The 26,025-nt window shown below is 41.3% G+C and overlaps 1 protein-coding gene across 2 annotated transcripts in view; it reads left to right on the forward strand.

Moving 5' to 3' along the window:
- Positions 1 to 26,025, forward strand: part of ARID5B (AT-rich interaction domain 5B) — a gene marked incomplete at both ends in the record, with an annotated part of 104,889 nt that overhangs the window by 30,888 nt on the left and 47,976 nt on the right. For both annotated transcript variants that reach the window (XM_079536454.1, XM_079536453.1), the window contains one exon: positions 9,031 to 9,261. In XM_079536454.1, coding sequence (XP_079392580.1) covers positions 9,031 to 9,261 — 231 coding nt within the window. The remainder of the gene's footprint in view (positions 1 to 9,030; positions 9,262 to 26,025) is intronic.

Here is a 26,025-nt window from a genome sequence, read left to right on the forward strand (position 1 = left end):
CGTCAGCCTGGAAAGTATCATCAGAAAAAAATATTCTTTCTTGAGCACTGGCTTAGGGAACCTGTTACTGCCTTTGTTTTGTTGTTCCAGTGGTTAATTATCATCCCTGTAAAACAGTGGGTGCCTCTTTTGCCAGTGGCTCCAGTTGCCCATTTCTCTGCAAGCGTAGAGTTTTTCTGTTCACACTGTTTTCTCTGCACAGTGCTGTGCTTCAGAAGAAAGGAGCCCAGGACACATAGTCATAGCTGTCATAGAAAAGATGAAGAGAAGGTGTAGGAGAAGTCCCTGGTTGTAAACCTGCTCATGAGAACTCTTCAGGGAGTGTGGAGCTGCAGCCATACCGGCAGTGCAGTACTTGTGCTTGTTGTACTGTCTTGCTTGAGTATTTTCAGAAGCAGGTTTGCATGTAAGTACTGAAGCGTAGTACAGTGGTGTGTTGGATGGTGTTCAGAGATTGCTGAAAATGGTGCATTAAATAGCACTTTGAATTGCAAAGTGCTGGTTCAGTTTTGTCTATGAGAATGATAACACTTATTATCTGATTGTTCCCTGTGCAAATCTCACCTCAGGAAAATTAAATTATGTTTGAATGCAGCTAAAGGAACGTATATCATTATTTCCTTTCGTTGTTAGAAGGGATTTTTACTGTTTGTTTGTTAAAACTGAAGCAGCTGCCATATTTGGTTCTTCGATGATTTAAAAGCAAATAGAGAGGCAGAGCCATTTACAGTACAGTTGGCTTGTTTAATGTGATTTAATTCCTCTTCTTGGCTTCGTCATGTTACCAAATTATGTTTTGAGCTTCCCTCCCCTTTTAAATTCTTTCTTCTTTTTGTTATCAGCAGAATTGAAGCTGCTTATCAGTAACCACGACAACCAGGATAAATACTTGTTTTAAAGCTGATGCACATTCAACCTGAATGGTCCACATGACCCAGAACATTCAAGAGGACAGGCAGCATGTGCTCCCTTCTATAACCAATCTCCCCCTTCCCCCTTCTCCATCTGCTTTAGAAAGCTAATAGAGCAGTGTAAAACCATCAGAGCCATTTTCCATAGTGATCTGTTGCTGTTTGGCCACGGGCTGACCTGCTCGTGTGCCCTGAGGAACAAGTAGGGAGGGAGATGTGGGTGATGAGGAAGAGAGAGGTTCTCAGGGCCCAGCCCTGACCTCAGCCATGTTCCTGGCACTGTTCCCCTCCTCCTCCAGCTGCTGTCACTGCACTCATCTGTGGCTCAGCACCACGAACCTCTCTGTGCAGGGGTGATCCTGGCTGGGCAGCAGCGCAGGATGCTCCTGGCTTGAAGGAAGTGGCTGAAGCGGGCAGGCAGGGCAGAGGGGAGGAGCAGCAGAGATGCCTCAGCACAGAGCTTCACCTGGTCCTTGCTTGCCCTGTTTCTGTGGAGGCAGGAGGTTGGGATGGTCGCTTCCCTTTCAAGGAAACTTAGGAAAACTCTCCTTACCCAGAAATCCTTGCCAGTGAGGACTTCTGCTGGCTGTTTGCTGTCTCCGTTGCTCTTTAAGTTGCTTGATGTTGTGGAATAAATCCTTTAAGCTCTCTCTGTCTCAGTTTCTCTCCCTGTGTAATGGGGATAATAATTTTTACTCATCTCCATAAAGCAGTCTCAGGGCTGTGGATGGAAGGGTTATATAAAGCTGGAAGTGATGATTGTCAGTCACTCTTCTTTGGAGCCTGGAAACACCTCATAAACCTGCTTCCTATGGCACAGGAGGGCCCAGGGTGTGCAGAGCAGGAGCCACAGTTATGCGGAGCTGCGTATTGCATCAGGGTATGGAAGAAAGCACTGAACATCCGTCTGGAAACTTTATTAAATTTCTTTTGTCTTCTTCAAAGTCAGACTTAAGGTTTAAATTCAAAGTGATTTGATGAGATAAATATTATGTAAGATTTAATTATATGGACCTACTGTCAGTCATTGATGAACATGCCCTGTTTTGTCCCCATTAAGTAGGACTAGAACAAATTCAGTCCAAATCACTGACTGTAAAATGTTCTTCAGTCATGTGCTTTACATACGCATGAGATGTTGCTGTCTTTTTCTTTTTTTTTTAACTAATGACTGCATTGCTGTTGGGTGGAACAGTAGTTAAAATCTCCAGTAGGTTTGTAAGTCCTCTCTTTCAACTGTTACACTAATCTTAGGAATTCTCTGAACGACTGCTGCTCTTCTGGCGCTGTGACAGAAAACAGAGAGCTGGGGAAGTGGCACAAAATTCTCAGAATTAGCTCTGACTCCTCCTTACAAGGGAAGAAATATCTGATACATGCAGGAAGGCTGCCTCTGGTATTCTGTGTATTGGCAAAATAGCTTTTGCCTTTTGATCAATATAAAAGCAAAATCAGGCAGGCAGACGTCCATGTAAGAATTACAGGCAACTTGTTAACATCATCATTATCTGGTAAACATAAATGTAATCACTGCGTTCCATATCCTGCAACACGTGTCCTTTGTTCTTGATTGCATTAGCATTCAAATAGAGGGGGGTTCTCAAAGCAAGCAGAGTGGGTCCTGCTAACAAAGCAGTATCCCTGTTGTGTCAGTAATTTACTCAGAGTGTTTTAAACCCAGAAACACAGATTTTCTGTCCTGTGTCACAGGGTTAAATCATTACTGTATTTGTCTTTATCTGTGAGAGAAATATGATTTTCAGATTAATATTTTTAGATCTTGTAACTAATTAGCCAGCCAAGGCACACCAGGTGGCATTGGTAGAGTGAACAGGGACTGTGGGAATGAAAAGGCAGGTGACTTGGAGGAGCTGCATTTGGTAAGTCCTCCTGATCCCCAAGGAAAGAGGAGCTCAGAGTGCCAGAGCACTCGGGAATGGTTTTTTGGTGGATTCCTGCTGCAGCTCTTAGCCTGGCCTCTATGCAGAGGATTGGATGCGTGAGGTGGTCAAGCAAGGGGCCTGCCATAATGCAGTATTGGAGGTTTTTTCTTTGGGAAACACTCCTATTATTTGGAGGAGTACCCAGAGAAGTAGGTGACAGTTGGCACTGCTTCTCAGCCAGATGCAGAATCTGGGCAATTATAGGGGTTATTTTGGAGGTTTGAGACTGGGGGGTGATCTGCAGAGGTGGTCTCATTTTGAGATTTATCTTAAAGGTTGTTAAGTTATAAAGACAGAGTTTCTTCTTCCTTCTTCTGGTATTCTTGCAGTGTTCTGCTAATTCTATTGCTCTTGCATTTTTTGAGGGAACTGGGTTGTTCAGTAAGCTTGGTCTGCCTGCTGGCAAGCTGTGCTGTGGCCTTTGGGATGTTAGTAGAACAGGCATGCTTGAGAATGCTCCCATCCAGTCTGCTGCTGTTGCTTTTAGCTGTACACAGGTTGAATACGAGGAAAAATTTATTGTAAGAGGGTGGTAATGCATTGAAACAGGCTGCATAGGAATGTGGAGGACTTTGAAGAAAAGGGTAGGTATGGCTGTTAGAGACGTGGTTTAGTGGGCATGGTGGTAATGGCTTGATGGTTTGACTAGATAATCTTAGAAGCCTGTTTCAATTTGAATGATTTTATGTTTCTGTGATCCTCATCTCATCTTCCTGTGTTCTTGCGCTCGTCCTGCAGGACATTGTAGCCAAAGGAGTGGAAAGGGGGAAGGAGAACTGGGTCTGTCTTGAGTGCTAAAGAGCAGAAGTCTTCAATCACAGATGATCTCAGCATTTTTATGTCTTAGTGGCGAACATGCCTCCTGGGAGGGGATGTTCTAGCATGCATTTGAACCATTGCTTTGGCATATGGCAGCTGTGTTGGTGGCATTCGTGTCAATCATTCGGTCTGCATGCCCAGTCTCTGGGCTTAGCTGGTCATTGTCGATGACAAGGCAGTAGTAACTCCAGAGAGTGAAAAGATCTGAGCCTTACCACATAACAGGTTGTAAAGAGATCTATCTGATTGTGGAGGGATCTGCATGTTGGTGGTACGCTAAAACTCTGTTAAGGAATAAAAAGTGTCTGTATGGAATGAAGTGTAGCCCCTCACACGTGCTCCAGTGTGTTGCTGAAGCCCCAGCCTAACGCCAGGCTTTGGGGGCACTGAGCACTGCTCTGAGTGGGCAGGCAACCACTTGGGAGCCCTGGCTGTCGTCATTCATTACTGCTAGCCCTTGCCATCCCAGTGCCTCCACATAGCCAGATGCGCCGTCCCTCCCTCCCTACCTGCTGCATAGCGATGGTATGGCCACGGCATGCATACAAGCATGGCAGACTAATTATGATCTGTGCGTCCTGTGGGATGCCCCCTTAGTAGTGGAGCTAATGGAAGACGGCAGAGCAGCTCATACTGCGAGCAGGAGGAAGGCTGATGGACACCACGCTGCTGCTGCTGCCTTCATTTTTGCTCTGCATTCCAAATAACTCCCCTGCTCAATTTGCTACCCACACAGCAAAGCATTGTCCCATTTTATCTGGTTCCCCTGATACTTCCATTGCTTATCGTATGAAGATCTGTGTTAACATTTATCAAAACAAATGGCAAGCCTGGGACCTTTTAAGTAGTTTTTTTAGTTAATAAAACCGATCTTCTACTTCTGTTATGTTAAAAGTACATTATCTTTTTATTACAAACTCTCTACAGCTCAGTCTGTTTTCCTTCTTGGCAATTTCATGACTGCTCTGCTTGATCGCTGTATGGAGAATTACAAAATCATTAAGGGTGGGGCTTTACCAGCTGACTTACAGTACAAGCCATTTCTCAAAATAACCACAACACTGCAACGCTGATGTGTAATTTACGTCACAGTATGTTTTTATGAAATAGTTTGCGGCTTGTTCATTTAGATTTAGAACTGAGTATCTCTTCTCTCTCTTTTTAATCACGAGCTTTCTTCTTTTTCTTTTTTTTTTTTTTACTTTTTAATATTTTCCACTCCTCGGCTTGGCTGGCCTCCAATTTAACAGCTACAGTCAGGAGGGAAAAAAAAAAAAAAAGATGGTTTTTTTTTTTTTTTTCCTTTCGCCTGCAGTTTAACTGCAAGTGTGTTTTCCTCTTTGATGTATACAATTGTGCTAACTGCCTTGGAAGAGATGGTGGATCTGGGGCAGAATAAATCGCACCGGGTAAAGCAGAGGGTTTATAAAATAGATGCAAAAGTTTGGAATTTCAAACCATAGCAAGCGAATGATGCTATTTAGTCTCCTGCTCTAGTACATTTCCTTTTTAAAAATGACTTTCTGTATAATGTCTTGTAATTAGAACAGGAAATCATTGAGTAACTGGAAGAAGAATAAGAGCACTTAAACTGAAAAGAAAATTACCTTCTGAGAAATTATATTCACAATTTTTTTTTTCCTCTAAATTTTTTCTTCACACTGCGGTGTTGGTAATGATAGTAACAGATGTACGTGCTCTTATCTGCATCATTGTTCTGCTGATTTTTTTCTGGGAAAAGAAAGATGGTTTTCAGTAACACAAAAAATGAATGGACAGAAAATGGGAAATGCCTAATTACAAAAAATATTCCGTGTCACAACAGAGTAGCAATTAAATTGAAACTTCAATATAATTATCAATAACAGTCGAGCCTGGAGCCGTGCCAGGCGCGTAAAGTTGCTGCTCAGCCTTTATGTGGTTGCTAGGAGCACGGCGAAAAGTATAAAGCTTCGAGAAAGGAATGTCTAATGTAATAAAGTAACAGAAGGTAGCATAAATCATTGTGAGAGCAGTTCGTATTGACATTATTTTACTTAAATTGGGTTGAAACTAGACATTTAGTCTTACAAGAGGCACAAATTCATATTTCTTCTGAAGAAATAACTCCCTGCTTTCTGGGAAGGAGCAGAGTGTGTGCTTTGCTAACAGAGCTGAATACATATTTGGAGGCTTCTAAGCAAAAATCTTTAAATGTTTGTTTCTGTTGGCATCCAAATGCATTTGCACTAATACGATTAAAGGAACTAAAGGGCAAAATACTTGGCAGATTTTGCAGTTGAGGTAATTAGGTACAGGAAGGAACATGCATAGTTTTTCCATCAAGCTCTATAAAATCATGGTGTGAAGGTCTTTTTAAAGAAAAAAAAAAAAAACACTAGCTGATGTTGGGAGTAGATTATGGCGGTTAGCAATAACATTGTAGTCTGATGTTTCCGAAACAAGCAAACAAAAAGGAGTTACATTTCTGTATTTCTCTGTTCTTTCTGTAAATAGTTCTGGCTCTGGATGGATTTGTTAGGAATGCGTGCTTTTAGCAGGCTCTTTTTCTTTCGGGGCTTTTAATTGTCTTGCATTACATATTAAAAATGGTTGTGCTGATTTGAAAAGTCAGTTTTTGCATAGATTCATTGTGTTTGGCATTTCATGCATCTCTTGCTTACAAAGACAACTTGAAGAACATGTAATCCAACATAAATGCCAGGCTGTGCCAAATCCCGGCTCTCTTTACCCCTCACAAAGGGAACTGTTGGATTACATCTGTGCATATATAGGCAGTGCTTGTAACGCAGGGGCGGATCCTTGCGCTGTAATTACAGTTGCTCTGTTTTCAGCTCTGAAATATATAAGTAAATGAAAAATTGACATTGGAGGGAGGTTATTAAAACAAGTAATTACGGTATAAGCATAGGATTAGAGTCATTTCAGTGGAATCTTACAAGCAGCATACTGTAGGTATCATCTTTTACCTTGTTTTCTCCATTGAAGCTACAGAGTGAGACACAGAAATAAAGCACCGTGGTTTGCAAAAACCTCAACCAAATGTTTTTAGAAATCACATTGTTTTTCTGGATTTTAATGAAATGCAATCAACATTTCTATCCTCCTAACAGTAAACTCCTTCTGATCATGTTTACAAAAAATATTCAGCAATATACACTAAACCCACTGCTAAATGACGTGTTCGGTTGTGCTAGAAGAGAAATACTTCTTTGGGCTTCTATTTTATTAGGGATTGGTCTACTTTGATTTCTCGTTTCTTGTGTGGGTGTGGCTGAGAAAAAAAGTCTTTGTTCCAGGAGCACTGTTTGTCTTTCACTAAACAAATCTTCAGTTTATTCAGTCTTTATTCATTCTTGGAGCTTTCTGTTGAACACAGAGTAAGTGAATAAGGAGAGGAAAAAATGCATCATGAAGTACTCAGCAGAGTTTCACAAGCATGGGTAAAAGTGATCCAGTGAAAAACTGCGTGACTTTAATTTATGCTGTGGGTTTGAGTTAAGATGCTGGTCTGCGGGGTTAGGAAGTTTGTATAATTCTGCGCAGGGTCTTAGAGAAATTTGTCCAGAAAGTAAGGTTTACTAGAAAGGCTGATAGAACATACGTTTCTGTGCACCCTGTTTAAAAAGCTGACCACATCCTGGCTTGAGAAAAGCGTTGTCAGATCAACAGATTCAGCTCACCACTATCTACACAGAGGTATAAAGTAGTAATAACGGTCAGGCAGGCATATATGAAACTCTCAGAGGAGCTAAAGGATGGATCATGTGCTTAATTCCTAGAACGGTTTTCCTGATCTGATTTTAGAGTTTGCTAATAAGGAAGAGACTGACCTAATCCCAGGAGCAGTTGTCACGTTGTTTTGGAGGCTCGTGGGACACTTACTGAAATCGAGGCATGGTCACATCCTTGTGGCTGAACAGAGATGTTGGAGCCAGAAATTTCTCAGAGAAGTAACATAAATGTTCTTTACCACAATGTATTACTCTTACTTCTAACTTCTACGCAAGTAGTTTCATCTTCCCACCTACCTCAGGGCTGTGGGGAAAGTTCTGCATTCAGGTGCTGTGCCCATAAAAGCAGGGCTTCCCCAGCCCCTCGGCTGTGCTGAGGTTTTTGTAGCATCACATTTGTCTGCACTGGTGACATTCGGGACAATCTGTCTGCTTCCAGAGACTTCTGTAAATGTAGGCTTTTGTGTGTCAACATTTCCATTGCCTCACGCAAATCGAGACGAGCTGTGCCTTTGTATTTAGCCGGAAAGAGCTGATCTGACATTTCTTTCAATATCTGAAGTGATTTTTACTTTAAGGCTGAGAAAGATGATTTCAGTATTAGTAATGGGATTAAATATTAGACCTTTTGTCTCTGAGTACTGAGTTATTCAGTAATCAGGGTAAGCAGAAAATGTAAGCTGCATTCTCTTGCTTTGTCTTCATTGGCATGCAGGGAAAGGCATGTTCAGCTGCCCCACCTGAGGAGATAAATGAGCATAAAAAGAAGTGCTGTTAAGTACTGGCTGCATACCTGCAAATGACTAATTTCTCATGTTTGCATCTCTGGATTTTTGCTGTTGGGTTTCCTGCTGGTGTCATATGATGAAACTTGATTGTGATAGTTCAGCATCCGCCACCTTTATGCCCAATATCATGTAAAACTCAGGGGAACAGAAAGAAGCGTACTCAGGACTGCTTTACATTTTGAGCGTACCTTTCGACAGTATGAGCTTCTCAGAAATTCATTTGCTCATTGTGCGCCGTAGGTCCTGCTGCATTTGCAGTTAATCTGAGGAAAGTTCACTCCATCTGTTGGGCCGCTTTGCACCACTATGCGGCTCAGAGCAGCCATGCTCCTGTCCGTGGCCCTTTGGTGGCCAGTATCAGGCACTTCAGAAGAGCCTTAGTAGCTGCGCTCTCTGGGGCTCACGTGTTATTATTTTTAAAAGGTGTTAGGTAGTGTCAACATGAGCTCAGTGGGGCTGTATAGAGAGCTGAGTGAAAATGGCAGATAATATTTCTATCAAAGCAGCCAAGTTGGCAAAGGATGGTGAGCACTTTGATTCAGGCAATTGGCCAGCTTGTTCAGAGTGGAGTTTCCTTAGTCAGGTAGAGTTCTTTGTGGGGAAGCATGGCAGAACTGGACAGGAAGCCAGAGAAGAAGCTGTTCCAATAAATGTTTTTAACTATTTCTATTTTTAACCTTTCTTTCGAAAACCACCATGTTATAAAAGATAGGTCTTGAAGACAGTGAACCTGGGGTCCTGGGTTTTCTGAGCTGCTTGATTAACAGCTTTGTCCTATATTTTTTTTGATGTAATAAGGGTAATTCTCTTTTTTTTTTTTTTTTTCTTCTTCCAGGTGAGGATGATGAAGATTCAAACCTGCTAATTCTCAGCTACCCACAGTACTGTCGCTATCGTTCCATGTTAAAGCGCATTCAGGACAAGCCTTCTTCAATACTAACAGACCAGTTCGTTTTAGCCCTGGGTGGCATTGCAGTAACAAGCAAGAACCCCCAAATCTTCTACTGTCGGGATACATTTGATCATCCAACCCTTATAGAAAATGAAAGTATATGTGATGAGTTTGGTAAGTCACTTCGCAGCTATTTTCTTTTTCACATAATAAAGACATTTTTCTTCTTCATAGGTATCCACTGATTTCCAAGGGGAAAATGTGATTCCTTTAAAGTGAATCAATGCTATTTATTGTTTGAAATTCTAAGTACCAAATGTGCGCTTTCCTCTGAGTCTGAAGGCTTCTAGCTACTGCTGATCTCACATTTGCAGCTTGAGTTTATCACAATCAAAGATAATGTTACACGGATAGAGTATGTAGCACAGTCACTCAGTACAAGTGAAAGGATCCCTTGTCTGGATTTGGAATTTATCTACTTTAACCATTACCCTGTGGCCTGTGTCTTTGCAGAAGCTTTACAATGTATGTTGTTTTGTTAAAGCCATTGTTGGTGCTATATGCTAATAAATGCAAAACAGGAAAACTCTGTGCACATCCCTTGCTGCTGCAGAGCACTCATCAACCATGCATCTGCTCCAAGGGCCTTGAACAAATGTCAGCTACAGACTGTGTGTTTCTGGCCTTTCTGAAAGATGTTTTTTTTTCAGCAGGAGTTTCAACTAGGAGTTTGATTTTCCATGCACAGAGGCAGTTCTGAGAGGTGATCTCTTAATTCAAAAGGTATAGAGAATACCATGCCACTCCAGGGAAGTCTGCAGCACCTCACAGTTTGGGGAGGGGGGGCTGAAAGAGGCAACTCCAATAGCTGCCAGGTGATTTAACATTTCGGTTTTGTTTTGCTTTGTGTTGTTGAGTCAACCCAAGTGCAGGGTTTGTACTGGTGAAATGCGTCAGAATGCTTATTCTGCACACACTCAGGTCAGCTCTAGTAATGGGTCCAGTGTAATTTCTTTAGCAAAGAGCCTGTGCTGTGAGAATCAAGTTTTATTACCCTTACTACTAGATGGATGAGCGCCGCGAATCACGCTAGCGAAATCCCTTGTGTAGCTGCAGGCTGCACCTTTGCTGTGGGCTCCATACATCTCTGCGAGGAAGCTCTGTGGTCTTTTAGACAATTTTTTAAATGTGTTTAGTCCATAATAATGGGAGCGAGAGGGAAGGTGCTCAGCAGTGCCTGTAATGGGAGAGTAACATCCCGCTTTGTCCTAACCCTAGCATGCTGGTTACTTGTTTTGTGCTCAGTCCAGGCCTTTGTTGTGGTGGCAGAGAGGAGCGCCAGCTCAGCAGGTTGAGCTGAAGCATTTCAGTGGTGTGGAACTGCTCCTGTACCGTGCACAGAGCAGCTCCAGGCAGGTAGGAGAGAGCTGTCCTCCTGTACTGTTGTCACTGGAGCATGCTGCTACTGTGAAGAGTTTTAATTTTGTGGTGTTGAACTATTACAAAATTAGGTCCAAATTGTCAAGTTCACTTACAGTCACACCAAACATTACAGGCTTTCAATTATGGTTATAAATGTTGGTTCCTCTTGGGGATGGGGAGGTGGAAAAAATGAATGAAATATCCAGGAAGTTTGTTCCAATACCACAGTATTATCATGTTGAGTTTTATTTACTCTGAGCTTTAGCTTAGAATATAAAGTTCAGTTTTAATTGACTATCCCTGTCATATAGGAAAGGTTATTTTAGGCTTGAAGGCGTTTGATGAGCATACCATCTGTTTTCTGCAGAGTATTTTATTCAGGGTCATTCCTTGATTACAGGTTTGTTGAAATAGTTGGATCCATAATGTAAGTGTATCATGGAATATTAGTAATAGATGAATCAAAGAGATGTGGAGTGATACAGAAACTATGCTCAGTGAACCATAGCAAGTGCTTTGTTCAGTCTCTGAAAGCTAACTATGCCATTCTCTTGACCTTTGCGAGGCAATTATCTCATTATCAAACCAGAGCCACAGAAATCTTTGCCATAGAAATTAATAACGTGTATTTAAAATGTAGTTTGGTTTAAAAAACAGATTTTCTAAATGCCTATTAAAAAATAAAAAATTGACTATTCTTCAAAAATATTTTTTACAAAAATAATGAATGTAAAATTTGCAAGCCCTGCTGTGCTAGGAAGGAAAAACTAGCGAGTGTATGGTTCCATCGCTATATTGCAGAGTGTACAGTGTCAATTATACTACCTTTGTTGAAGGGAATAGGCAAAGTGCCGTCTTATCCCTTTCTTTGCTGGCAGGACAATAAAATGTACAACAGTTCATTATACAAACAGTTTATGTTGATATCATGCAGATTGATGTCACATGTGGAAAGTGATGACTGCTAGAGCTAAACAGAGGCAGGGTGATATAGTAGATAAATGGATTACTCTAAGGCACTGGTATTTATCAGTCAAATCTGAGGGGGAGACCAGATTATAGAAATGTGGCTAAAATTCTGACAAGAGAATCCAGACCCACTTAATTTTGAGAGGCTTGGCTATTTCTTAACTTGCAAATGAAAGAAGTGTGCAGAAAGATGAAGATGGGACCATGTGTGTTTCCCCATCGCCTGGAATTCCTCAAAATCTAAAGCAAACATAAAATTTGGGGCAGTGTGGATGAAAAACAGCTTTGTGAGATCCCAAGACTTCTGATGAGGATGCAGGGTTCCATCAGAAACTGCTGTGTGAGGTGCCTCACCCTCTCTGAGCACTGGCACACCATGCAAGAGATGCAGCTAATAGCAAGGAGAGACCAGAAACACCTCTACAAAGATCCCTGTTCACTGTGGTGTGTAGTTGTTGTTCTTGTTAGGCAGTTTTAATGGAGAGAAGTGTTTTTCCAGGAAGTATTATTCCTGATTTTATTACACCTTTCTAACAAAAACATTTTGTTCTGCTCTGATTTCCTTCTCATCTCTCCACCCTTTTTCCCCATTCTGAGGTTAACAAAAAAATAAACAAAGCAGGAAACAATCAAGTTTCGTTGACAGAAGTTAAGGTGAAAAATTCTGGGTTTTTGGTGTGAGATTTTTGTCTCTTTAAATTGGAAAGGTCTGTAGATGCGGTGCATCGGCTCCCTCCAACATGGGCTGGAGGAGATGGCGTGAGGTGTTCCAGGCCTAGCTGCTGCGGGCCGTCCCGTGTGGATGGCCACTGTCTGTCTTGGAACTCCAGCTGTGCCTCCAGCATGAGCTGCCACCACAAATACCTGCCAAGGGGGCTGGCACCTTGGAGTCTCTGCTGGCATCTGCGTGGTCATGGTTTCTCTTCAACTCCAGGTCATTGCTACAGACAGTTGTCAAAGTTGTTTGAGTTAGCAGCCCCTGGGGCTGCTGCTATGAAATAACTTTTGTAAATACATTTAATTTACTAGTATTTGCTGTGTAATCTGTGTGAGCTGGGGCTGTTTAGTCTAAGGAAAAGGAGGCTGAGGGGAGACCTTATTGCTCTCTTCCAATATCTGAAAGGTGCTTACAGCAGGAGTGGAATTGGCCTCTTCTCACTGGTGACAGGCGACAGGATAAGGGGAAATGGCCTCAAGTTGCACCAGGGTAAGTTTAGGTTGGATATCAGGAAAAACTTCTTTACACAAAGAGTTGTTAAGCAGTGGAATCGGCTCCCCAAGAAGGTGGTTGAGTCACCATCCCTGGATGTGCTTAAAAACGGTTTGGTTGTGGTGCTCAGGGACATGATTTAGCAGAGGGTTGTTAGAGTTAGGGTAGTATGGCTGGGTTGTGGTTGGACTCGATGATCTTTGAGGTCTTTTCCAACCTGAGCGATTCTGTGATTCTATGATTCTATCATATATGCTGCAAGAGCAATGGAATGAAAAAACAGGGGTTCTAGTAGTTTTCATTATAGATTAAAGAGGCTAGCTGGAGACCAAGCTGCATGCGCAGTGTCCAGAAGATGTGTTTGAGGACTCTGGGCCAGTGTGCAAAGTAGTTGCTACAACAGCATGCAACCTTTCAGTGCTTGCCTACCTGAACAAGGTGACTTGATCTTCTACCAGGCCTGCACCTGCTCTGACTTCCAGGGCTCATTGGTGAGTGTGGCTTCTTTCCTCAGCCAGCTGTGGGCTGCATTGCAGAAGGCACATTGGCTCCTACTGTGCACAGCTGTGTTCCTTGGCAGAGTCTCCACAAGCCTGGGACTGCATGGTGCTGCAGGAGCAGGAGAGTCAGGTGAAGGTGGGTTTCTGTAGCTCCGTCACCTTCTCCGGGTGAAAACCAACACAGAAAGATTTGTCACAGTGCTTTTCTGAATGAATATTGTAAATCCTGCCCACAGTGGATGAACCAGAAGCTTGTCGTCCATTTTGTGTGCATGAATTTGACTGCTGTACAAAACAAGAGTGTGAGGGAAAACTGTGTGCCTTCCTTCTTCTCATTTTTTTTAAAAATATATTTGGTAAATCATTCTGGCTTACTTTTGTAGCAAGCTGGGTCCAGTGTGCCATTAAAAAAGCTATTTGGTCCCTGAGGTGCTGTAAACGCATGTTGGCCCCTGAAAGAAGGTTAAAAGTTTTATTCTTTCCTGTAAAGGCTAATTTTTTGTAAAACATTTCATCCCAAAAAGTGAGAGAACTGCATCCTGCTGTAGTATTAATATCATTTTTTTCTTCTGAGAGAATTAAATTTCTCCATTTTATCACAAGAGCAATGCAGTAAGAATCTTCTCCTTATGTAAGTGATGCATAGAGGTGTTGCAATCCCCACTACCCTTCTCTCTCCCTTCCTTCCAAAAAGCTAACAACATATTGCTTGCTTGGGAAAACCCATCTACATTCAAAACAAAGCAAAAACAACTGTACCTTGATTAGCTCAGATCTCTCTACTGAGCAATACAGAAAGCAGATCCTCTCACTGCTGGTAATGAGTTGGAGTGAGGAATGACTTTCCTAACCTCTGGGGTTTTCTGGGATATTTTCAGGACTTACCTTCTTTCTTGTCATAGGCCATGGAAACAGGGCTGCAAAGAAGAGAGGATTGTTTAGACATAGGTCAAGTGCCGCAGACAATATGTAGGATGGGAGCTGATGGCTTCAGAATATGGAGTGGTATGGTACCTTTACTCTTGGAGCAGCTGAAATTTTGTCCTTGCTCTCGTTATGCATCTGAACTATGAGTTTGTGACTCATAGTTAAAATATGTGGTTTAGGGGGTAAGAGATAACAAAACAAAACCAAAACAGGGAATGAAACTTAAAAGAAAGGAAAGAAAAGAAAAAGACAGAAGGAATGTTTCCCGTTTTACTGTTGATGACGTTCTTTATTTGTGTGAGTCAAAATAATCACTCTTAAGAATGAAAGTTTGGGGTTTTTTACATTTTTCAGCAGAAGTAAAATGTCAGCATTTCTGCTATTGACAGTTTTGGTTACTTCCAAGGTAATGTACATCAGTGTAACTCAGCAAGGCCAGTAGGAGCTTCCACTGATTCTGGGTCTTACAATCTCAGTTCTTCTAATCTTCTCCTATCCCATTAGATGATCACTTGTCCAGAAGGTAGGCACACTAATATTCTTTCTTCTTCAGGATTTCCTTAGTCTGTATCCATCTGCTGCTTGAAATCTCTGATGAGTGTCTTTATCAGTGTAGCTCATAACTACATTTTAATAATCAAGAATAGGTCCCAAGTTAATTTAGCCAAAATTGGTATCTGTTTGATGTGGCAAGCTTTCATTCTTTGTAAGAACAGAGCAAGCTCAGCATTTAGTCTCCAAAACTGACTAGAAGAAGTGTTTTATCACTCATACGTTTATAGTAACTTAACAAGTGATAGGATTATTTAATCAGCTGGTATTAGCTGTGATTAATTACAAGATTCTCATGAGTGTGCCATCAGTTCCCCACCTTTCGATATCAGCATCCAGCATGAAGTAGTGCAGGCAGCTCAACAATGGAAGAGCCTTTTTTTTCATTTTCTTTTTTTATTCTGCATTTTTGGAATGTTGTCTTGTCCTGTGCACAGAGGGGTCTACCCTTGGCATCTCCTAGGCAGATGGACACCCAGCTGGGACAGGGCAAAGGCTCAAGCTGGTCAGGCACTGCGCCAGCTGAATCTCATCTTGTGCGACATCCACACTGTAATGGTGGAAATGAAAGTTTGCTTTTTCTCCCTTTAAAAAGTGCTCAAAAGCTCTGAAATCTTTTTACCTCTCCGCTTTCCTCAGTGGCATTTTTTTTTTTTAGTTTTTAAATAGATGCATTCAGGCTGTGTAAGACATAAAAATTGTATTAGAGTGAGACCACTGTTGGTGCTCCTCTGATAAGAGTGGAACACTGAAGCAGTTACAAATGTGATGGGAAGAGCATGGAGACTTTCTTTTAGCATGTTGCTGGGGCCTCTTTAGCTGGAGCTTTGTGGTGGCATCTCCAGGAGTCTGAAAAACATGCACAACTTTTCCTAGGCCCTGGGTAGTGTGGCTTAGCTAAATATTTCAAATTTTAACTCATTCAAAACAAAAACAGGACGTAGCTGGAGCGGAAGTAGTGATTAATGTATAATAGTGCTATATACACTGTAGATAGATAAATGTACATTTCCTCCCCCTCAAGCCCCACCTCTGCAAACATAAGCTTTTAGCCTGCAAAAGAAAATCTGGAAATGTTCTGGATTCTGGTCAGACCTTCTTATTTTGTTAATTCAACTGTAGAGTGAGATATTAATTATCCCCAGATGTTGTTTATAATGATTGATTTTTCAGTTGTGAAAAAATACTTGCAGTTTTTTTAAACAATTGATATTTTCTAGTGTGCTCTGCAGCATTTGAATAAAATGTCTGAAGGCAGAGCTGTTTATATGCTCAACATAATTGCTTCTGTTAAGTGATTTCTTCATTCTTCACATTTTTAGCTATAATTGCTTTTCCCCCATACATCTAAAAATAAATATTTGCAAGTTTTGCATTCTGTCACTCATTGAAATGCATAAAATATTTGTATACTCAAAGCAAAAAGCACTGATAGGGGGTCACATTCTGTCTCACTGAGAGTGGCGTAAATCCAGAAGGACTCCCTTCACTTCACCAGTTAACTGAGAGCAGAATCACACCCAACGTTAACAGCAAGCTGCTAAGTGAGCATAAGTAGTGTGTGGAAAAGTAAGATAAAATACCTTCCTGTCTGTAAGAACTTCAAAACAAATGCTGTTTTATTTTTACCTTTTGTGTGTGTGTGTGTGTGTATGCATGCATTTTCAGTAGCAACCACAGGTGTAACCAGGATAAATATTAAGATAGACTGTTTCTCACTCCATAAAACCAGAGTCAGAACTCTTGTAAGGCCTGCTTCTGCAGCACAGCTGGGGGTGCTCAGTGCTGCTCCATCCCTGCAGGCAGTAGACATGGGACGTTGGGCAAGGGGGTGCCTCTTCCTCCTGCCCCCACCTTCTGCTGCAGCTGCTGGGGCCAGGCATGGCTGGGGGCTTGGCCTGGGGCCTTGGGCAGCACTGACATGGCTCAGGGTGATTGTGGGGAGGGAGATGAGACCTCCATGGCAGAGCGATGGTGCTCCTACCTCCAGTCCAGTGTTTTTGCTTGGAAGGCTCCTTTCCTTTTCTGTGTTTTGGTTGGGTGGTGGACACATGACATTGTATTGTGGGGGTTGCGTGTTTCCTTAGTCTGAGCTCTGCAGAGGCCGAATGCGTTCTTGCAGCAAAACAGGTTTAGGGAGTGTGCCACTCTCTGTGCGTGATCAATGTAAACTATCACGTGGGCGTTGCTGTGTGTTGCGTGCACCCGCTTTCTTGGTGGCCATTCACCCTGGTGGTAGATGTCAGCTGTGTGGCTAGTTTTATATTTCCCTCATCAAAATCACTTTTTGCCCTCACATCAAAAAGCAACCCGAGCCATATTCATCACAAGCATGAGTGTGATGCCGGAGGTGTGCAGTTGCACTGCTGGAACCATCTTCTCCTCGTTATCATTTTGAACAAGCACTCGTGAGAGCATCCTCACGTGAGTGTTCTGTGCCCCAGTGCCCAGGGGCCATGGGACTGTACTGCGGGGCTGGGTGTAGAGCAGTAGGCCCGCCTCCCTGCCCTGCGAGCAGAAGGAGAAGTGGTTTGTGTCAGAATATGGTCACATTCTTCTGATTAAACCCGCTCAAAAAAGACAACATTGTAATATTTTCCAGCGACTGTTTATCATGAATTACGTCAGCCTCGGTTTAAATTGCTATTATTTCTCCTTAATGCTTCTTGGTGCCTGCATAATTTACAGCATTGGCAGCTGCGGGACTATGAAATAACCTTTCACAACCACCATACAATAGTAAAGAACATGAAGTTTTTGTTGTTAATTATTATGGGTCTCCTTTAACTTTTTTACAAAGTGACATAAAATATTGTTGAGGTATTTATGGTTAAGGCTACTTTTACATGGATCTATTTTGCTTCTGGCTAGTTCTTAACTAAAGCAGTCATTTGTGGTTATTATGCCTTGGGAGATATTATGTCAGAACTGGTTTAGGAGTATTATTATGTATCACATGTCATATATTACATGTCAGCACTTGAGGCTGTCTTTCAATAAAAACAAATGTAATTTCAGTTAATGGTCTTTTAGGTATAGGCCATTTGTAAACTTACCTGAGTTCATTTGAAGGTATACTAAAAAGCTTTGTTCTCGCGGAGTGCACTTGAGTAATTTCATTTTGGCTTTGGATGGAATTTCCAAAATATTTGTCATTATTTCAATCGGAGGGTACTGCCTCTAGAAAGCAAACAGTTTCCCAATCGCCAAGTTAATGTACACATTTAAGGAGCTGTAACTGTTACTCATTACTTTGTTTACTTTTCCCCCTTTGAGCTCCTGCTTCCTGGGTTCCCCAGTGTGGGGCTGGAGCAGTATCCCAGGCAACTAAGCCACCTAATGATGATGCTGTGCGGCACTGCCCAAATGAATAGCTTGTATGTCCAGAGATAATCCGTGGGAGAAGGGTGGTAGAAATTAAAGGTTGCAGGCAAGTTTTAAGTTTCCTTGAAGTTGCATTTCAAATCTAGAAAATGCAAACTTAGACAAAGCAAACTTTGAATTGGTATGTCATTCCCCGTGGTCCCAAATACTGTGCATATTTTCCAGTACCTATTTGAAGCAAGAAATGAGGCATACAGGGTGTGCCAGAATTATTACAAACACTGAAAACACATGAATGACTCATGTGAACTTCTTGTTGTTTTTATTTCTTTAGCATCTAATTAGTTAATTACTACTACACCAAAAAAAAAAGAAGTAACAAAAAAAGACATGATTTCTCTCCCCCACCTATGTTTGAGCACCATAAAAATGATCAAAGCCTGTGTTTGTCTCTAGTTCCATTTTATCCATGGGACCACCGGTTTTGGTGGCTTCATTTTTGGGAATGGAAACCCTGCTGGGCAAAAAATGAGTCTCTGTCCCCGCATAGACAGCCAGGCGGATGGTGCCAGGGTGCCAATGTGAAATTAGAACGGGAAGAAAAGAGCAGGGGGAGCATCTCGTGTGCTACTGGGTTGGAATTTAATAAGAGAGACATAAAATGGAGAGGAATTTGCCTGGACACTGCAGGATTTTTTAATATTAGGCACCATGCTTGATTTCCCTGGAAATGAGTGAGCAATCTGAATTTAGAGTTGTTTGGCAAGGGGAGAGTGCATTTCTTTTGCTTTTTTAATCAAAGGCATTTCAGCAGCCGATCCAAGTGAAAAGAGGATCTATCATTACGTAAGAATGTAGCAAACTTTCCCGTTTAATGAATGAATATTAGGTATTTCTGAAGCAGATAAAAGATGGTAAAAGAGAGAGACAGAGCTGACGTCTTAGAGATTTTAATAAAGATTGAAGTTAGTAGTGGAAAGGTCAAAGTGCCATTTGTTGAGCCCCTGCTTCTGGCACGGTTTCAAAGCTTGCAGTGCTGACTGTGGGGCTGTGATGTGTGTTAATGAACAGTTGTGGCACTTAACTGAGATCATGGGTTGGTCACATGAATATATATAAAAGATAGGACCGGAGATTTTTTTCCCCCTTTTCGCTGCAGTTTGTCTGCTGGAAGGACTGAACAATTAGAAGAAATGTTTGAAATGTTTGAACACCACATAAGTCCCCTAGTCTGTAAGGAAAATGAGCTAGGAATAATAGAATACTGCTATAGTTAAATATAGTTATTCAAAATTGTTTTTAGCTACAGATGTTATGCCATTTTAGAAACTTAGACTAAATAATGTCAGATCTTGTTTGCTTTTTTAGTATGTTACTCGTTTATTGGGAAATTCACAATTTAAAACAGCTGGGAAAGGGTTTGGTGTTCACTAAGTAATCTTTAAAATGTGTACATTTCAGTGTTACTCTTATAGAGCTGTTTAAAAATGGCTGAATTGTATATTATAGTTATAAAGTTCTGTAAACACGCTCCACTGTGTAAATGACAGGGAAATGTGAAATAGGAAAACGAGATAATTCTGCAGCCAAATTTTATGTGTTACAGACTTGATAAAACAGCAAATGGGTTTCTCAGTTTAAACAATTTGCAACTTCCAGGAACGTGCGTGGAGGTTACAAACACTGTGTATAAAATAGCAGCAGAAAATAACGTTCATTCTCCTCTAGTTCTCCCTTTGATGTTTATGTCAAGACGAAGGAGTTAATTTATCTAAGAGTTTCTCTGTGTGAGTTGGACTGTACAAAAGCAATCATGTAGAAATAATAGACTACTATTGGAAGTGCTGTACTATTGCAGTTTTAATAGCTCTTCAGTTCTGCTCAACAATTAGTCCATACATTTTATAGCTGTGTCTTTAAGAAACTGGCACACTCAGCAAAATCAGAGTAATTGGGAGATGATGCAATGTGGAGAGAAATCAGAGGAAGAAAATTAATTGAAAAATAGTGTTTTCTTTGTTTTTTGTTTGCTTTCTTTGGAAATTTTAAACACTGCAGTAGTAATTACCGGTTGGTGAGATTCCTGCAGAATCTAAGTTCCACGTGGCTGCATTTTTGTGAATTTATTTTTGTTTGTTTTTAAATTAAGCTACAAAAGAGGCAAGCTAAGGCATTAGGAAGTTTTGCTTTGCTTTTCTCTTTGTGAAATTGAGTGAGGGCATTAATTGTGATCAGGAGGAGTCTTTTGGTTTTCTTCCACTCTACTGACCAGTGCTGTTGGAGGAAGTTATCAGTACCTGTCAGCATCTTTGAAAAGTGATGAGATAGATCGTGGAGAATATGTGAATTAGTTCATATTTTCAGAGCTACTGAACTGAAGGGACTGCAGCAGTCTCTCTGTCTCATGTCCACTGGAGAAAGTGCTGCTCTTTGCTAAAAGGAGTATGAGCAACTATCTTCCAGGGGTAGACAGTGGATGCTGAGACTTTCTTCAGATGGCTTTTTTTTTCATGTATCACCACTCAATAAGGAAGCAATTAAAAAAATGGCAGTACCTCGCTCAAAAAAAAAAAAAAAAACAACAACACGTTGCTTATTTGTAGGTTTCTCATCAGCAATTAGGACTTCATAATGCTTTTTAATGGATTTATTGTCCATTATGAAGCAAAGGCCAATGAAGCAGTGAGAATTTACATTTCAGCTTAAGTTTGGACCTGGATAATATATATTGTTGTGTCTTGGTCATTTAGTGATCAAACAAGCATTTCCTTGCTCCTTCTGGGCTGCTTTGTTGGTCTTAATGCCATTAATTACTGAAGGGCAATGGCTGATAACCAGTTGACTAGAATATGAGGGCAAACCTGCTTCTTAGCTGAATAAGCAGGGGAACAGTGAGAAGAAATAAAGAGGTGTTACTGCTGCTGCACATAACAGAGAAAATCATTATCAGAGCCTCTAAGAGCTAACATTTTGTTTAGTCATTCAAATGATTATGGCTTTCTGCAAAAGGACGATACTATTTCATGGGATAACTGCGCTGCTAATGCTCCACTGCATTGTTCTGTAGAATCACAGAATGGCTTGAGCTGGAAGAGAACCTAAAGCCCATCCAGTTCCAGCCCCCTGCCATGGGCAGGGTTGCAGCCCTCCAGATCAGGCTGCCCCGGGCCCCATCCAGCCTGGCCTTGGAACCTCAGGGAATGGGGCACCCACAGCTTCTCTGGGCAGCCAGGTCTGTGACTGCAGAGGCCTCTCTAATCTGGTGAACAGGCACATAGTAGGACCCAGTCCTACAGAGAAGGAACAGGTAAATTAATGATGAAACTAAGGCACAATTATCTAGCAGTGAGGGGTAATTACCCAGGGGAACAGCTTAGCTAGAGGTAACATAGATTCTTTATTACTTCAAGCTTTTAAATCAAGGCTGCTTTCCAAACGACATGATCCTTACTCAAACAAGAGATACGGTCTTCATCCAGCAGTCACTCTGAAGTTGTATAGGCAGAAAGTAAACAAGGCAATAATATCCTACTGTTTTCTTCTGGCACTGAAAACCATTACTGTATTAAATCACTTGTAGCATCTGGGTCAGCAGGGGTTAGGTTGTGCTGGACTGTTGCACATTCATTACTACGTAGTAAACCAAACCTTCCTAAAATTTGCTTTGCTCTCAACACCAGCCCAGATGCTGTGAGCAGTGCCCGTCTCAGAGCACCAACCCTTGCTGCAATCTTGGGAGCTCTGCCTGTTCTACAGTGGGGAGCCCAGCTCAGGGAGGATCTGCCTCATTTTAGATCACTTAAATGATTGCTGCCAGGGGCTTGCTCCTCAGCTGAAGTGTAACTGGAAAATGTAACTTGATAGCATCTCATTTAAATATGCTGTTACAACTACAAGATCTTGTACAGACTTAACCAACTCCATGAGTTTTCCCCGATGAGTCCTTCACAGACATCTTCAGTCAGCTTACCTCTTTCTGTAGTAGCTTTAAAGAGAGCATTAATTGAAAAACAGGTGTTTGTAACAAGTGAGTAATAGAAGAAGAGGAATTCATTTGACATCAGCAGCTTCAGCCTGCAGAAAAGGTAAGAGAATATGTGAAAAGGCTAATGGTGATCATCCTGCTAACATGAATGATGTTCACAGGCACTGATGCTGCCCAACACAGAAACATGGTGTGACCTCCATCCTCCTCACCACCCTCCTATGTTTCCTAGGGGATCTGCAACTGCAGAAGAAGCTGACCTCCCACTGAAAGCAAGTCTTGGCTATGGGTTGCCGTGTTTACTTTCAGGAGGTGTTCATTCTCCTTCCCACTTCATTCATTAAATAAAACACTTCATCTTTCAAGTCTTGTTAACCTCAGGTGAACTTTGGAACTCTGTTTAGGTGATCCTATGTCCTTTACATGCTTCCACAGAAGTAGAGCACAAGTTTGAAGATCAGACTGAAGATTATTCCTGGGATATTTAGGACCCATTTGCTCAGAATACATGTACAAATTCAGCAGTACAGTTGCCCTCATTCCTTTATATATCCTGATTTTGCAATGAGCCAAATTTGACCAGTTTACCAAAAAAAAAAAAAAAAAAAAAAAAAAAGATGGCTCTTATGGGTTTTTTTGGTGCTGGTGGTTTTGAAAGGCACCCTGTAATTAGGCTGAATATATGTACGTTGTGAATGTTTAGTTACGATAGAGATAGGTTTATTGTAAAACAAAAAAAGGGAAAATTACCTAGCTGCAAATCCTAGCAGTTGTTTAGTTTAGAAGTTTAAGTCAATTTATGGAAGTCTGTGTTTACTGTCTTCAGAACTTGATCATGACATTGGAATGTATTTTGGAAAAAAAGACCCTATAAAATGAAATCCACATTTACGGGTAGGGAGCACAGAGCACTTAGGATCAGCAGTGAGGCTGGAGCGTGTCTTTGAAGTGCAGCAAAGAGGAAAGCTTGCCAGTGCCATTTTGGGTTTGGAAGGCCGTGAACTGATACGCTCAGGAAGTTGTAATGCTGTGTAACAGAGGACGGACCCAACACCATTAATTTCATGGTGAAAATGTGGACCGTGATATCCCAGTGACAGCAGTCTGGAGATAAAACTAGATCTGAAGCACTTAATTTAAAATAAAACTTTATTATAAAAGTCAGTTCTCCTAAGATGCTGCTTTTGTGCTGCGCTGTGAGTAATTGCCATGACTCATCTTGCCTCTGACATGCTGCAGCCATCAACATTCCCAGCCACGAGTGTTGCCCTTTATAAAGGAAATATCCTATTTTTGGTATGGCAATGTCCTCAGTTTTAAAGAATTTTCCTCTTTTAAAGCACTCAGACAATTAATGCCTCATGCATGTATTCAACAATAGTTGCCTAGCAACCCTCAGAACTATTCGGGAGAGCAAAGAGAGCTGAGATGAATGAACCTCAGTGGCTCCCATGCAGGTGAGCCAGAGAAGGCACATGGCTGTGCTGCCTCTTGGGGCTCTGCATGTGCCCATGGGGAGGAGCAGCCCCAGAGCAGCGTTGCAGGTTCCAGCTGGAGCTTTGGTCAGGGGCAGAGATGGAGCAAGGAGGGCAGTCCTGCGGCCAGGTGCAGTTACAGAAGGGAGCAGTTTGTTGGCCTTCTTTGTATTGGAAGCCTACGCCAAAACAAGATGGATAAAGCAGTTAAAATAAATAATAGAAAACAAATGAGCTCTGCTTAATTGCCGAGAAAAATTTTGTTGTCTTTTATTGCACTCCACCTGCAGCTAGAGTAGAGTCCTACTTAGCTTATGGAGATTTCCAGGCCGGGGTCTAAATGCAGGGCATTGATGTGTGACACTTAGCTCTGGCTCTTCTCTGGTGCTGCCACTTGATTCCTACTTTTTCCCTTCTGGTGTAAATTCAACCTCACATGAAATTTTTCTCACTCTTCTGGAAGATGCCATTTGAAGAAAATAGAAATCTTTCCCCCACTAATTCCCTACAGCCACCATGTTTCTGTTTCCACATTTTGATCTTTTTTTTTCCCGACAAAGAGATTGCAATGAAATTGTTGGTGTGGGGCTGTAATGCCTTAACTGTATCAAGCTGAGCTGAAATTCTGCTTTGGAGAGCCCTCTCGGCAGCGGGGCTGCAGGCGAGCACCATGGCAATGCTGGTGTGTGCCCATCCTTTGCCCATCCCCATCTCCACACCCCCATTCATGAGGAAAACAATAAAATTCTGGCATTTTTCATTTGGATAGAAATTGTATTTTTGACCATCTCAACTTCAAAGGTAAAGGTTAAGAGAAAGATTGTGATCTCCGTGGTGATGTAATTTAGATCAGAATATGGCATTGAAGCTTTTTGGTGTTTTCTCCAACACCCCATGACTTGTGTGCCTCTTGGCTGCCGACTCTGCTTTTGGTATGTATTGCTGTTATTTGCATGTGGAAGTGCCTCAGGAGCCCCACATAAAACACTGGTTCACTAGTTTTAGTGGCTTTTTTAGATTAGATGTTAAAATGTTGAAATGAAAATATGTAGGGGGTGGTAGGGAGGTAGCAGACGCACAATGGTAATCTGAATAATGTGATTTTTGGGGTCACTATCTTGTGACTTAGAGCTGAAAAACAATCACATATCTTGGATGTCTGAGGCTTTCACTCTTTCTGATAATAAAAGGCACTTATTTCTGGCCTTGATGGCAGATGCGATTTCAAACTTAAAATATGCCATGATCCTATAGTCTGGTAGTGCTTTCTGGCACTGGTCAGTGACTAAATATAGCCATTTTTGAACTGCTATGATAAACCTGGAAGTAATGTTCAGCAGAAAATTCTCAGACAATTCCATAGACAAATGTGGAATATGAAATGACTTTTCTGGATTGCATCTGGTTCGTACTGTATATGCTTTTGTGCCCTGTCTCTCTCATGCCCACGTTTTCCAACTGCTGTCTTAAAAAAATGTTTTGTGGTATGGCTAAAAGTTAACTGAAGCATCTCAGTGATTCGTGTTGGTTCATGCTAAAGCAACAAATAACATAAAGGGTTTTAAATCCCAGCTCTTTCATGCATTCCTTTTGGCTTTGTAAACCATTTTGCCTTGTTTTTATGAAAAGAAGATGCATTTACTGGAAAAAAAAAAAAAAAAAGGAAAAAAAAAAAAAAGGAAAAAAAAAAAAGGAAAAAAAAAAGCATGTGTTTCCCAAAATTACCCTCAAATGAATATTGTCCAGGAACATGCAGATTCTTGCATTGTGTTATGGGATTAGTGGTATTCATCTATCATGCATAATGGGCCAGGTGATATTCAGAGAGGGAAGACAGTCTAACATCTCATTTTCAAAAAGATTTTTGTTTTCTGTTTTTTGTTTTGTCTTGATAAACCCTTCCCTTCCTTTCCCCTTTCCCCTTTCTCCTTTCTTCTTCCTCACTTCCCTTCCCCCCTTCCCTCTTTCCTCCTTCCCTTTATTTTCTTTTTCACATACATTCCTGCTAAGCTATGTTTAATTTCAAGATGGTGTCTTTGCTAGAAAGATAATCAAATGTAATGTCTTCCACAACCTCTTCATATGCATGACTGCGTAAAGCTTGTGTAACAGTTTATTATTATAAAATTAGTATAGCATAGCATAGAGCAAACTGGGCCCCTGGCCAGATGAACTAGACAATGAATAGTTATATAAGGTTTTGAAGCACATGTATTAGAACACAAGCGCCCTGTATTTTCTTCTCAATTGTCTGCTGTTTGTTAATGTTTCCCTTTCAATGTGATTGCATCTCAATTTAATAGCACTTGCCATTTCAGGGTTTACTGTGCCAGCACTCACATGGTTACATCCCCTCTGTGCTGCAAAGCCTGCATCTATATTAAAACCAAACTAGGCAAGGTTAGCTAATGGGTACTTTGAGAGATATGCACTTATAGAATTAAGTGATGTATGTAATTGTTAATTTTGTGTTAACAAGTTTGAAAAATGTGTTTCACCAATAATTGTAATGCTCCGTTCTGTGCAAAGTGTGACATTTTAATTCTTGTTGAACAGTTTCCTACCTCTGCTCTG

The sequence above is a fragment of the Tetrao urogallus genome, assembly GCF_951394365.1.
Source record: "Tetrao urogallus genome assembly, chromosome: 5".
Taxonomy (NCBI): Eukaryota; Metazoa; Chordata; class Aves; order Galliformes; family Phasianidae; genus Tetrao; species Tetrao urogallus.